At 42.7% G+C, this 14,451-nt stretch overlaps 1 protein-coding gene across 1 annotated transcript in view; it reads right to left on the bottom strand.

Annotated features, from left to right (window-relative positions):
- Window positions 1-1,604: 1,604 nt before the first annotated feature.
- RIMS4 (regulating synaptic membrane exocytosis 4) overlaps window positions 1,605-14,451 on the bottom strand; it is a 37,743-nt gene continuing 24,896 nt past the window's right edge. Inside the window, exons 4-5 of the mRNA XM_035124292.3 lie at window positions 13,675-13,814; window positions 1,605-12,622 (exon numbers count right to left, since the gene is read on the bottom strand). Coding sequence (XP_034980183.3) covers window positions 12,404-12,622; window positions 13,675-13,814 — 359 coding nt within the window. The 3' untranslated portion in view covers window positions 1,605-12,403. The remainder of the gene's footprint in view (window positions 12,623-13,674; window positions 13,815-14,451) is intronic.

Raw genomic sequence — 14,451 nt, 5'->3', positions numbered from 1 at the left:
GAGGAGGGGGTAGAAGAATGATAAAATATTGTTTGTACGAGTGCTTAGAAAATGGTAAATGGCTCCACACAAGCCTAATTATTTAGGATCACAACCTATTCCATGAAAGCAAAGGGCAGATACCCTCCCTCTTCCCAGAACCAGAAGAGGCATTAAACAGGAGGAGCAAAGACAGATGTGCAGATGCAGTCTCTGATTGCTTGGGGAAATCCCAGGGGAGGAGGAGATACAGATGGCAGTGGGGAGACCTTTATTTAGTCTTGGTAACTGATTTCCTGGAGTAAGACCTACAGGGAAGGAACTGCTGTGTTCATTAGGCCTGACACTCAACAAGGTCTATGAAGATTGTGTTTTTGCCAATAAAGAGTTAGCTCCGACTCTGGATGGTGTGATTTACTGACTGGCTTACTCTGACACCCTGATCCCAGCTGGAAGAAGAAGAGGGAGTAGGAGTAGGAGTTTGGACTTGATATCCCGTCTTTCACTCCCCTTAAGGCAGGCATAGGCAACCTTGGCTCTCCAGATGTTTTGGAACTACAACTCCCATGATCCCTAGCTAGCAAAGCCCAGTGGTCAGGGATCGTGGGAGTTGTAGTTCCAAAACATCTGGAGAGCCAAGGTTGCCTATGCCTGCCTTAAGGAGTTCCAAAGCGGCTAACAATCTCCTTTCCCTTCCTCCCCCACAACAAACACTCTGTGAGGTGAGTGGGGCTGAGAGACTTCAAAGAAGTATGACTAGCCCAAGGTCACCCAGCAGCTGCATATGGAAGAGCGGGGAAGCGAATCCAGTTCACCAGATTACGAGTCCACTGCTCTTAACCACTACACCACACTGGCACATCTTCTCTTCGATGTGTTTTAGTGTGGTGCCCTAACTTCAAGGTCCCTGGAAAATACAGTGGTACCTTGGTTATTGAACGGCTTAGTTGGCGAACAAATCGCTTCCCAAATGCTGAAAACCTGGAAGTAAGTGTTCCTGATTGTGAACGTTTTTCGGAAGCTGAACATCCGACATGGCTTCCGCTTGAGTACAGGAAGCTCCTGCAGCCAATCAGAAGCTGTGCCTTGGTTTTCGAACAATTCCAGGAGTCAAATGGACTCCTGGAATGGAATAAGTTTGAGAACCAAGGTACCACTGTAATTCAAAGTCCAATTCATGGTGCTCACATTAGTGTTTAAAACCCAAAGTGATGGAGGCCCCAGTTATCTGAAAGACTACTTCCTTCCTAATGGAGTTTCTGTGGAATTGATCAACAGAGGGATCCCTCTTGATGCTTCCATTGTCCTCTGAAGTGTGGGGCATTCTCTTTGCCAGCCTCTGAATCCATGGAATTCCCTCCCCACAGAGATGCATCTAGCACCTTCATTACCCAGTTTTTGTTGTATGCTGAAGATGCTTTACCTTTAGATACCAAAGACATCTATTTCTGGGATCCACCCCATTCTCGTGACTGTAGTTTGCTTTAACTGATTTTAATATTGCATTTTTAATATATTTGTGGTGAAGGCCAGAGCAGAAATTTAATAAATCATCATCGTCGTCGTCGTCGTCATCATCATCATCATTATTTAAAATGCATCCAATGAAAAGGCTCAGATTCAACTTAGGAAAAGAAATGAAGAATGTTTATTTTCAACAGTTTCAGTAGCTTAACACTAAGTTGCAAATTACCCAACCATTTTTTTTTGTATTGTCTGGATAAAACTGACAGACAAAGAAAACAGCGCATCCTTATCTCCCCCTAAAGACAAAAGACAGTATCCAACATTAATGTGTGCTGGACACTATGTGCTAAGACACACTTTGCCACATGTACAGCACTGTTACAGAGCAACCGGCCACAGAATATGCCAAACAGGGAAGTTCATGCACCTTATGCAAACTTCACTAGGGTTTTGTTAGAAATGAGATATTCTCTTGGATTTGGGTTTTTTTTTTTTTGCGAGAGATCCTGTCCTGTGCAATGTGTTCCAAAAAGGTTACCGGCATACAGTTGATAATTATCTAGTTGCCCCCCCCTTTTCACTTTTTGTTAAACTCTTGCAAACTTCATGTGTTCTGAGGGTTGGCATGGCAAGGGAGAGGACATGTAGCAGGTGGCGGTATTTTAACACCCAGGGATAGAGGGCACAACCCAGCAAAAGGTTATCTTCACTAAGTCCCTATGAAAGCCCATCACATCTAAAAACATTTCCATGTATGAGACTTAAATTGCCTTTGAGCCTCTCTTGGCTCTAGGATTTGGCTTTCCGTTAAGGGAAGGACCACAACTATGTGGTAGAGCATCTTCATCCATGCAGGTGGTCCTAAGCCTGATCCTGAGCATCTCCAGGTAGCGCCGGGAGAGACATCTTCTTGAAACCCTGGAGAGCTGCCCTGGATAGCCTGTGCTGGTGATACCAAGCTGTGACTTGAGATAAGGCAACTTCCCACGTTTGCTGTGTAAATACATACTGCCTATGTGGAAAGGCAAGCAGGACACAGGCAAACACAATTGGTAATATGTAACTGCAAGTCAACACATGCTGGGCAGACTGGGTTTTTGGCCAAGGTGCATCAATCAAATTAGGAGGTTGAAGCAGTCATAAAGTCAGACACACCAGTGAACCAGCATCAGATGAATGCAAGATGTGTGTGTGGTGGTGGTGGTGGTGGGGAAGTGGCTTCAGGAATCCCCCTTTCACATCAGCTTCCACCTAAGATTTCACCTAAACATTAGGAAGAACTTCCTGACAGTAAGAGCTGTTCAACAGTGGAATTTGCTGCCAAGGAGTGTGGGGGAGTCTCCTTCTTTGGAGGTCTTTAAGCAGAGGCTTGACAGCCATATGTCAAGAATGCTTTGATGGTGTTTCCTGCTTGGCAGGTGGTTGGACTGGATGGCCCTTGTGGTCTCTTCCAACTCTATGATTCTAGCTTATCTTGGATATAGTCATGCCCTTTCACCAAGCAAATGTGCTCTGGTTTAGGCCCTGTCTGAAAAGGCCATGTAAGGGGAAGGCACATGCCACATGCTGTCATAGCGAGCGCCATAGTTTAATTATGTTTTGTGGCTATGTGAAGAGGCGAAAGGAAAAAGGTCTCCCATCAATCCACTCACACACTGCCAGACTTGGAATGACAGCAAGGGCCTTTGCTCCGTTGTGCTGACTGGGGAATGCTCATCCACATTCCTCTTTTGCCTCTGGGATTAGCAGTGGCACCACTAGCAATGGGGAGAGATGCAACCATGGATGTGGCCCATGAGCATCAGTTGCTGACCTCTGTTCCAGGTTTAGCATTGCAAATGTAGCTGGTTCATAGCTGCCAAGTCCCGGTTAGAAAAATATGGGATCAGCAACGCCGGCACCGGAAATCGCTTGCCGGCGTTGCCCAATTTCCAGAGCCCAGACATGGGCAAAGCAGCACCGGAAGTTGCTTCTACGCATGTCCAGACATGCGTAGAAGCAACTTCCAGTGCCAGTGCCGCCCGATTTCCGGTGCCCAGACATGGACAGAGCGGCACTGGAAGAAATCCGGGGGAATTACGGGCTATTTCGCCATTTGGGATGACAGCAGGAAACGGCTTTAAAAACGGGGTTTCCCCGGGGAAAACGGGAGACTTGGCAGCTATGCGCTGGTTGCCTGTTCTGTAATCAACAAGGGAAATTAATTTTCCGCAAGATTTCTTAGGAGTGTTGGGGAAGGGCCTTTTTACAAACCGAGCATTAGCCCTGGGTGCAGGAATGCTTTTTACAATTTGAGAGTTTCCACCTGGGCTTGCCTGCTCATTCCCTCTCCCACCTGCTGGAGCTAAACTTTAGCGCCAATTGCAGCCTAATTATTTTATCCACTGGACTGAATTTAATACGGATGCAGAGCAGATTCCGCTCCTGCCATTTGGCGGAAACCCCCACGCATATTCCCTAATACTGTTCTTGCCGTTATGTGGCAGCGCAGTCGAGCATTGTGGCATTCTGTGTTTTGCACATCAGTCTGTGCTTGTCGTTGACAAAGGTGCATGTATTCCCCTGCTCTGGTGTCATGTACAGTAATAAAGGATGGAACAGCAGCTCAGGAAAGAAAAAGAAAAATACAGCCCACCTCCCTTTAACTTCAACGAGGTGTCTTTGCCAAACAGGCCCGTTAGGGGGCAGAGCTGCCATCAGATTCATAATACAAAACACTGGCAGTGGCGGTGTCTGAAAAAACTGTGACAAATGCTCAACAGTTATCTGAAAACAAGGAGATCTGACACATTTGGTGAGCTTTATATTGAAACTTTTTGACAATTGTAGCATGAAAGTCAACTACATATATTTTTATGGTCAGTGATTGGACTTACACAAGTAGGTAGAACTGGACCAACAGTATGGCACCTACCCCAACTTCCCTTTTAAAAAAATAACCAAATGGCCAATATTAATATGGCCTAATCAAACCTGAAAACCCTAAAAACTAAAGTCTGTCATCACATATTGTTATCCATGGTATATACTGCCATCTGCACATCATATTCTCCACACCAAATGGAATATATTATTGCTTGTAAGCCTATGTAGACTCTCTTTATAAAAAGGCTTCTTTTGTTTGTTTACAGAATACAGGATTATGACAAACTAGCTAAGGTTTTGTGTTTGTTTGTTTTTCATCTTGAAAATACGACATCGATTCCTTCAACAAAGGCTTAGACCTTAGGCTAAGACCTTTAGCAGAGATGTAATGAACAACTGCAAATATTCTTACACAAGATTAATAGTAATAATAACTTAATGAGAGATTCAAGTGAAATTTCTATAGGACTATTTCCTGGTAGCTATTTACAAAACTTTCTCCCCCATTTTTTTGGGGAAAAACAACAAGTTGATAACATGTAGCATCTAACACTAAACCAGTAAGGCCTGAATCCAGAGAAGGGGAACTCTGCTGAAGTTCCATTGAATTCAATGGCTAACTAGTCGTCGTGACTAACCAATGTTCATTTAGTTCAATGGAGCTAATGGCTAACATTCTCCAGATCAGGAAGATACAGGTTGTACCAAACATAGAACTTTTAAAAAATAATTTTAAAAATTTACCGTAAGTTTGCAATCCAAAACATGCTTACAAAGGAATAAGTCCCACTGGACACAGAAGGATTCATTTTGAGTAACCATGCAAAAGATTGCACTTTAAATCATATAATCTGTTAGAAAAAAAAGTATCACATTTTGTTTTTAAAGAAAATATTCCTCCAGTGTCAAAATTATTAAATAGCATGTAGTAAACTAACTTAAATAGACTTCATTAAAAAGTCCTGCTATCTAAGACGGTTATTACTAATCATGCTTACATTGAGATTCTTACTGCCTCAACATCTACATAATTTCTTTGTATACAGAAATTTATGATATTTCTTTTGCCTATAGACCTACTTAAAAAAAAACAAAAAAAGTACATGTATAAGGGATCCAGTATTAAAAACATTAAAAAGGTATAATTATATACAACAGAAGCATTCACAAATTGATTTTTCTTTCTTCAAAAGTCCTTTGCCCCAAAGTTGGGGAGCACTGGTTGAGCTAACAGCAGGCTGGGTTTTGCTTAATTCCCGATCCTCAAAAATAACTCTGCATACAGAGGAAGAATGATCTGGTGGTTAAGAGGCACTGGAAGTCCAGATTCAACTCCTTACCCTAAAAGCTGACTTCCCGTATGAACCTGGGAACTTCCTGTGAAACAAGAATAGTTGTGACTTGGAGGCCATTGACATATACAGTGGAACCTCGGTTTATGAACACCTCGGTTTATGAATTTTCGGTTTATGAACGCCGCGGACCCATCTGGAATGGATTAATTCACTTTCCATTACTTTTAATGGGAAAGTTCGCTTCAGTTTATGAACGCTTCAGTTTATGAACAGACTTCCGGAACCAATTACACCCATGTTTCAGTTTATGAACGCTTCAGTTTAAGTACTTCGCGGACCCGTCTGGAACGGATTAATCCACTTTCCATTACTTTCAATGGAAAAGTTCGCTTCAGTTTATGAACGGTTACTCCACGGACCGTCTGGAATGGATTAATCCACTTTCCATTACTTTCAATGGGAAAGTTCGCTTCAGTTTATGAACGCTTCAGTTTATGAACAGACTTCCGGAACCAATTGTGTTCATAAACCGAGGTACCACTGTACTGAAATATTGTTTCAATATTTTACATGTTGTTTCAGTATTTTGATTGGCAGGATACATTTCATTCTATTTGTATATTATTAGTAAATGGACTTTCATGGGCACTCCAGCAGCTAAGAAAACCTAAATTTGTCCTCTCTACTACTGTATATCTATTAGGAATCGGGGGGGTCATAAAGCACTCCCAGAAAAATAAGACATTTGCATCTGAAAACAATTGTGGCAATAAAATGGTTCTCCTGTTTTTTTGGGGGTTAAAGAATAAGGCAATGAATCTCAGAGCCAGTATTTTGCGTGTTACTAGGATTGTGGCTGACAGGTCACTGCTTTGCTCATTAGGTCATATCCATAACATAACTTTAAAGCGCCTTTAAAGCACATGGCTTCCCCCAAAGAATTCTGGGAATTGTAGTTGACTCCTAACAAACCTACAATTCCCAGCATGCTTGCTAAAGTACAGTTCCCAGGATTCTTTGGGGGAAGCCATGTGCTTTCAGTGCACAATGTGGATATGATGCAGTTGTCAAGTCATTTTAACAAAAATTCAAAGAGCTTGAAGAGGCTATAAAATGGAGAGAGGCTGAGCCTTCGCTCCTCAGCTTAACAACAAGCAGGCAAGCCACAGAGGTAACAATTAGCTCTCAGACACACGCTAACTCTTCCTCTAAAGGTAAAGGTAAAGGGGCCCCTGACCATCAGGTCCAGTCGTGTCCGACTCTGGGGTTGCGGCGCTCATCTCGCTCTATAGGCCGAGGGAGCCGGCGTTTGTCCGCAGACAGCTTCCGGGTCATGTGGCCAGCATGACAAAGCCGCTTCTGGCGAACCAGAGCAGCACACGGAAACGCCGTTTACCTTCCCGCCGGAGCGGTCCCTATTTATCTACTTGCACTTTGACGTGCTTTCGAACTGCTAGGTTGGCAGGAGCTGGGACCGAGCAACAGGAGCTCACCCCGTTGCAGGGATTCGAACCGCTGACCTTCTGATCAGCAAGCCCTAGACTCTGTGCATTAACCCACAGCGCCACCTGGGTCCCCTAACTCTTCCTCTACTTCCCCATAAAAGAAGTCAATCATTAAAAGTTACAGTCAGACGCAAGTCTATTTTAAACTTTTAAAAGGCAGCAAGAGATGAGGTTTCAAAATACAAACACTTGCTTTACAAATCCAAAATGATAAAGTGAAACTTAGACCTATGGGGCCTTTTTTTCATAAAAAAGTATTATTATTATTATTTATAAAGGCTTCACCGTAAGTTTCTTATGAGTGGCTTCAGAAACATCTTCTGACTCAGCATGAAAAACAGCTAAGGGTGGTGGGGAGAGTAAGGGAGATATTCTGGTATGTGCACCTAAAGGGGTAGTGGAGCTCTCAGGATCATAACCAGGTATCATCCGATCTAATGCAGAAGAAAACAGACTCCAGGCTGGGCTTTACACAGGAGGAGCTGATCCAAGCCTAGTGATACTAATTACCTCTTTATCACATGTGAATTTCTGAGCCAGCTTTCAACAACATCCTAGTAGAAAGGTGTGCACAGGAGCAGGGCACCTGCGTCTGCTGAAGAACTGCCCCTTAATTTGGATGCAAAACTTATTTGCTCTTTTGTAGAGCACAGGTAGCCAGTCTGTGGCCCCTGACACCCCCGGAAGCTGCCTCATTCTTCCACCTCATCAGAGTTCCTTCCTTCCTGTTCATCACTTCCCCTTTCTTGCCTCTGTGGTTGGTGCGTGATTTAAGCACATTAAAATTAGAAAAGAATCGCTTTCACTTGGCCCTGCAGTCACTGTTTGGGTCTGTTGTCCTCAGTGAAAAATAAAAGTCCTCTTTATACTTATTTGAGAAGAATAAGTATAAAAACCTATCAAAACCAGCGGGGCTTAATTCTGAGTAGATCTACAAAGGATTGGAAATCCTAATTCGAGGTAGCCATGGTGAAATTGAAACAGGGCAGCCATTGTTCTAGATTAGTTAATCCAGAACACTATTGTCTCCGGCTGTGCCCACTGCAGTCATGTGGTCCCCAATTGGTCACCCCTGAGGGAGTGCAGCCCTTGAAAGAAGAAGAGTTTGCCCACCGCTGCTCTCAAGAATAAGGGCTCTCACAAGAACGAGAAGAACAGCTTTAGACTGGCAATGTATCGTACCTGGACGTTGCTCATTACGGGCTGAAAGTGAGGTGCTCTAAAAGCAGGTTTGTGTATTAGATTTCTGTTTGCGTTTGTGAGTCAGGATCTAGCAAGGCCGCTGCATGCATGCACCCAGAGGGTGCACACAAGACCACAAGGGCCCTTTAGGCTTTGTAATGTGATTTTAGTCTCCTGGCATTAGACTGCCAGTGTAATAGTGCAGCCTACCCAGGGGGGTTATTGGGATTTGCAATTGATCAGAGGATGTGGGTGAATGTGTACAGGTGTGCTCTGATTGATGCACAGGTGTGTTAGAAGGTGTGGATATTGAATAAGTGTATAGAGTCCGTGGAATTCTATGTGATGAAGTTTCATGTTTCATACATTGCATTATTTATGGATTTCTGATGTTCTCCATGCTGAGTTTAGTTTGTCTTTTCTTTTTCGCTTTTTCTTTGTAAACCACCTCGTGATCTTTTATGATGCAAAGTGGTATATAAATACTTGAAATGGATGCATAAAATAAATAAATAGGAACTGATGTTATTTAGAAATGGTCATAAGGAGTGATCAGTTCTGTGTGAGACTAGCAGGCAAAGTATGCTCAGGGGCATCTTGACTAGTTTCGATTGCTGAGTAAAATTTGTTCCTTCTAATCCAGTCTTTGTAGATCGTTTGTAATCTTGCATTTGTAGTAATGCAGACTGGCTTGCTAAAAATGGAAACCTGGATTGCATGTGTACCTAGCTCAGAGTTGCTGTACCTACGGAAACTTTTTTTTGCCAGGATCCAAAGGGTCGCACCAAAGAGGGAAGAAAGGAAATAGCTTGAAATAAGTATCCTCTTGCTAAGCAAAACCCTTTTGTATTCTCTCACGCCTCTAACATTTTTAATCTGTTGCTTTTAATTGCTGGCGTTACTGGGCTTAAAAAAGAATTGCTTTTCAAAGCTGTTTTTCATTGCCATTTATGCTCTTGCTAATTATCCTGGGAATCAGCTAATTGAAGGGTAGTATACCACATAGAATCAACATGAAAATGTTTTTAACCTTTTGATGTTTATGTCCTCTGGAAATTATTTCTAAGCTTGGTGATGGGCCTCTCTGTTCTGAGTCCTTCAGTTTAACCCAACTCACACATCCATTCACATTTGAGTTAACAAGAGATAGGCAGCTCCAGACATTTTAGAGTTAAGCCTGTTGTGCTGTTAACAACAGATTAGGAAGCCAAGACTGTGTTTCCAGCATTTTTGCTCCCACTTCCCCTATTAACATTTGGGTAAGAATTGACAGATGTGCTGCAGGATACATACAAAACATGGCTGATTTGATTTACAGCTTCAAATAACGTAAGCAAAATCTTTGAATTGATAAAGCATCAACGACTGCTCTTCGGTTCGCAGCTTTGGAATGTGTTTTGTTTTCTCCATAGTCCTTTTTACGACAAGGTTATTAAAAGAGTCAATGGCTACCAATCACTAAATCTAACCCAATCTATTCTAGTCCGTACATATATTGTACAATATTGCCTAGTACCTACTATACACAAATATGAAGAGGATTCAGTCTGAAATATAGTTAAGCCAGTTTTTAAATAAATGGGGGGAAAGGAGAGTCACAACATATTTTGACCAGCATGCAACTACCTCCCTTCAGCCAATACACAGAAAATCTTTAATATGACTTGGAAACAGAATTATACTTGAAACCACAGGCATAGAAAAAATTAAGATAATCAATCTGAAACTCTGGAGCTTCTGTGATTTTAATATGCTCAATGTTTCCTTATGCTATTATCTATATTAGGTTACTTCTAGCAGAGCTCATTACTGGGCCTACTGCTTTTCTAGCCATTTGGTCGTTATTTCCCAAACCGTTAAAAACGCTACCTATAACATATGACTGTCTATGTTTCATTCTATAGTAAGTCATGCTTTAATCATGCTTAGTTCGTAAGTCCACGTAGAAACCTTGCTATCACTCTGTGATGTAACAACAGGCCAGGAAGCCATTTTGAGATGGTTCATAAATGCTAACATGGGACCTGGCACCAGAAACCGTGGAGCAAAATCAGCTCTTGACATCCTAATAGGAAAACAGATTTGAGATAGCAATCATTAAATCTTCAATAGAAATGAGAACAGAAACAAAGCACCTAGCAATGTACAAAAGGTAGATCTAATCTTGGCCTACTTCCTAAAATTACTCTCTAAACTAAAGCCTCCAGACATGGCTGTGAGCAGGTAAATCACTTTGCTTCATTTGTGCAATTGCTCTATCTGGTAACCTACTCTACTGAAGGTGACTCTGTTGACAATCTGCTGTCGTCTTAGCTGTATGCAGAATATATATACACACACATATATATACTATCTATTATAGCTATCTTTTTATTGGCGAACATAAAATATTTACCTTTTATTTAATTTATTTTTTTGTTCATTATAAAACAATCCACAAAGCCAAACGCAGTCACCAGGTCAGTTTCACAAGTGACTCGGAAACTCTACCTTTTCGTTTCATGCCGGTATCAACCCTCCAGCTGAATCGCATTTAACTCAAAAAGCAAGACTTCTTCAAAAGCAAGACTTCTGTTGACTACCAATAAGCGCTCCTGGTAGAGCAGAAGACACACCCTTGCTTGCTGAACCTGGAATGTATAGAGCTTTGTGGCAATAAGAATGGTGGATGGAGGATAAACAATGCATTTTGAGTAGAGAACATCCACTCTGAACATCCACACATATATACAGGCAGGCGGACACATACACACAAAAAGCCACGTGGAAGTTCAAATGCCAACATTAATCTCCTCCTCACACTCATTCAAAAGTGCATTGCGGTCATTCATATGTGCACCCAAACCGTGCAAGAGGTTGAAAGGCGCTTTTAGTGTCACTTGTGAAAACACCCTTAAACAAGTCCTTAACTGCCTTCTGTTCCTGAGTTTTCCATGTTGCCTCACACCACTTGGGTATTAATACAGCTGTATGAATGCAACACTCCTTTTTCTCTAAGCGCAGGGTTTAATAATCTCCTGCATGACAAACGGAACTCCATCTTATGATCACTCCCGCCTCTCTTTTTTTAATGTGCAGACTTTTTATGTTGTCATTTCATTTGCAACGGCGGAAGAAAGTATTGCTACCTCAAACTGATTCCTGTTCCAGAGGAAAGTGGCACGTCACCAGATATGCACTAAAAATCCCAAAAGCATGACTAGCGTTATGGAAGCAAAAACACAACAGGGGGATAGCACAGCAAAAGCTGAGGTAAGGTATGGTGTGTGTGTGTGTGTTTTGCAATGTTCATATCTAACAATGGGCTAGCAGGTATCTCTGCCAGATTTCCAGTTTGCATTCAGCAACATTCTCTGTGCAACATTCCAGCTAATTGGCTTGCTATGCACTCTGCGTTAGAACCGACTGGTGTAACCAAAGTGTGTTTTCTTGTTCTTCCAACAAAAATGCGTCAGCAGTACTGTTGGCCTAAGTCCTATAGTAGAAGACACTGCTGGTAATTTGGCACAGTGTAAAAAATACAGCGGCGTTTGTACATCAAACAGAACTGTGGAACTTGTTCTAAAGAAGTAGCTGCAGTTCCTCCCACCCTTTCCCATGCCTTAAAAGGGGTGGGGAAAGTTTACAAAACCCACAAAGTTTCCCTGAAACTGCTGTTTTCTTTTAGGTCAGATGTTTGCTTTTGAATATTTAAGAATTTTCTAAAAGTTCTCCCCCCAATTTGTAAAATAGCGTTAAGAAGAAGGAAAACATCTTCCCCGATTTTTAAAAAAGATGCTGCAACATTTCAAGGTTTTACACTGATCTGAAGCAAGGGTGCATGGATGACTGTGGAAAAAGGGAAACGAAAAAGTGTGTCTTTTGTGTGTGTCTCTGTGTGTGTCATTTCATAATTAGGACTTGTGCCCTGCAGCTCTTTCTACTTGGATGGAGAAAGGTCATTGGCCTCCATCTTGGTTCCTGTCCAAGGTTACTTGGCTATCCTCACCTTCAGGTTCCTCCAAGGACTGATCAAAGATGCAATGCGCTTGAGGACAGCGTTCTGGCAAACAAAACCTTGACAGCATGATTTTAAAAACAGAAGCAGTCCCCCTGGAACTTCCTTGCCCATTAAGACCTGTCACAACAAGGTCCTACTGTGCTCTCCAAGGAAAGCTGCGAGGATTGGCGTAAGAGTGGAGCAGTAGCAGGATCCACCATCGACGAGGTCGGGAAAAGCTTATACCAGCCAACTGCCAAAGTGGACAAATCGAGTTCTTCCAGGAGAACCCGGGCAACTCCCATGAAGTGTTTGCGTTCCATGCGTCCGTAGTTTCCCCAGACTATCACCTTGGAAACAAGAGGGGTGGGGAACATGTTTAGTTTGCAAGCAATATCACACGAATGATGGGAGTCTGGTGTGGAATTTATCTTTTGGCAAAGCATTGACACAGCTTATGACCTGAATGATACCGAAGAAGACCAAGGAAGGACTTGAGGTGAAAGTCAGGGGAGATTCAAGTCAATTGTGCTGTATTTCCTTTTCTATTTTCAAAACTTTATTAATTTGTAAAATGAAAATAAAATACATGCAATAATTAAAAGAACTATTTTAAGTAAACTAAGTTGTTAATTTCAACGGGTCTCGGCCTAGTATATCTGAAGGAGCATCTCCACCCCCATCATTCAGTACGGACACTGAGGTCCAGTGCCGAGGGCCTTCTGGAGGCTCCCTCACTGCGAGAAGTGAGGTTACAGGGAACCAGGCAGAGGGCCTTCTCAGTAGTAGTGCCTGCCCTGTGGAACGCCCTCCCAGCAGATGTCAAGGAAATAAACAACTATCAGACTTTTAGAAGACATGTGAAGGCAGCCCTGTTTAGGGGAGTTTTAAATGTTTGGTATTTTCTGTTGGGAGTCACCCAGAGTGGCAAAGTATAAATTGTTGTTGTTGTAGAACAGGCATCCCCAAACTGCGGCCCTCCAGATGTTTTGGCCTACAACTCCCATGATCCCTAGCTAACAGGACCAGTGGTCGGGGAAGATGGGAACTGTAGTCCAAAACATCTGGAGGGCTGAAGTTTGGGGATGCCTGTTATAGAACTAGCATTGTGTCTGCTCAGTCTCTGGGTGCTACTAATGGACAGTTACACAGTCCTCCAGCTCTCCCTTCCCGGCTCTTCCTCTTTAGACTGGACAGTCCTTCAAGTAGAGGGCTATCCTTTGCAAAGTAGGACACATGGCCATCTTAGTTCTTTAGCGGAATGGCAACTCATCAAAAGCACAAACAACTTCCTCTCCCTGTGTGGTGCCTCCCTACGAATGCTACATCTTAGTCGACCACACAGGCCACCCTAACCCTAGCTGTGAGATCTGCCAAGAGGCCTCAGACAGGTCCATCTTACCTGCAGTACTTTGCCTTGTGGACTCTCTGGGAAAAGTAACACTTGGTTGTACAGCGGATCTAAGGACTTGCGAGCCACTTTGGTCTTTTTCTTTGCAATGCACACCCCATTTTCTAGTAGGTAGGCCTTGATGTAAGCAGCTGGAAGAATAACACAGGGCAAAAGGTTGGATTGCTGTGTTAAGTGCAGAGGACCCGCACTAACACCACCATCAATTTGCTCAGATGAAGCTACTAAAAAAGAAAAGGTTGTTTTGAGAGAAAAGCTTCCGACATATTATTGGAAGTGGTCTTTTCAAACCTTGCTTGGTGTCTGAGTGATGCTGAGATTGTCTATGACTGGCCTTGGTCTAATGTTTATCTGTAGTCATCATCACACATAAGCAGCAAGTATCTATTCAGGATCACATCAGGACTTTTTTTTTTTACTGCCTGAGAAGTGCAGGAAAACATGATGCAACTCCCATTCCACATACAGAAGCTGATTGGACAGGAAGTTAAATCTTCTTTCAACACTGGTGATGGGATGCTATCCTCCTTCACACCCGAGAACAGCGGATTTGCTTAGTGGGAGCAAGGTGGGTTGTTTGCTACACAGAGCTCTGTCCTCCCACTAAGGATGAAAGGATCTATCTATTTTGGTTCTCCCAGTTTCTCACCCCCCCCCAGTCTTAAATTCAACACTCCACATCTCTGCAGCGATTTGCAGGGTTTCTTTTAGAAAAAACCTCGTGGAAATTCTTCAGAATTTTAGTTCAAGTTTCTGCTAAATAGGCAC

This window comes from Zootoca vivipara, chromosome 7 (genome assembly GCF_965207765.1).
Source record: "Zootoca vivipara chromosome 7, rZooViv2.hap1.1, whole genome shotgun sequence".
In the NCBI taxonomy this organism is placed as follows: domain Eukaryota; kingdom Metazoa; phylum Chordata; class Lepidosauria; order Squamata; family Lacertidae; genus Zootoca; species Zootoca vivipara.
This window is presented reverse-complemented; position numbering and strand designations above follow the sequence as displayed.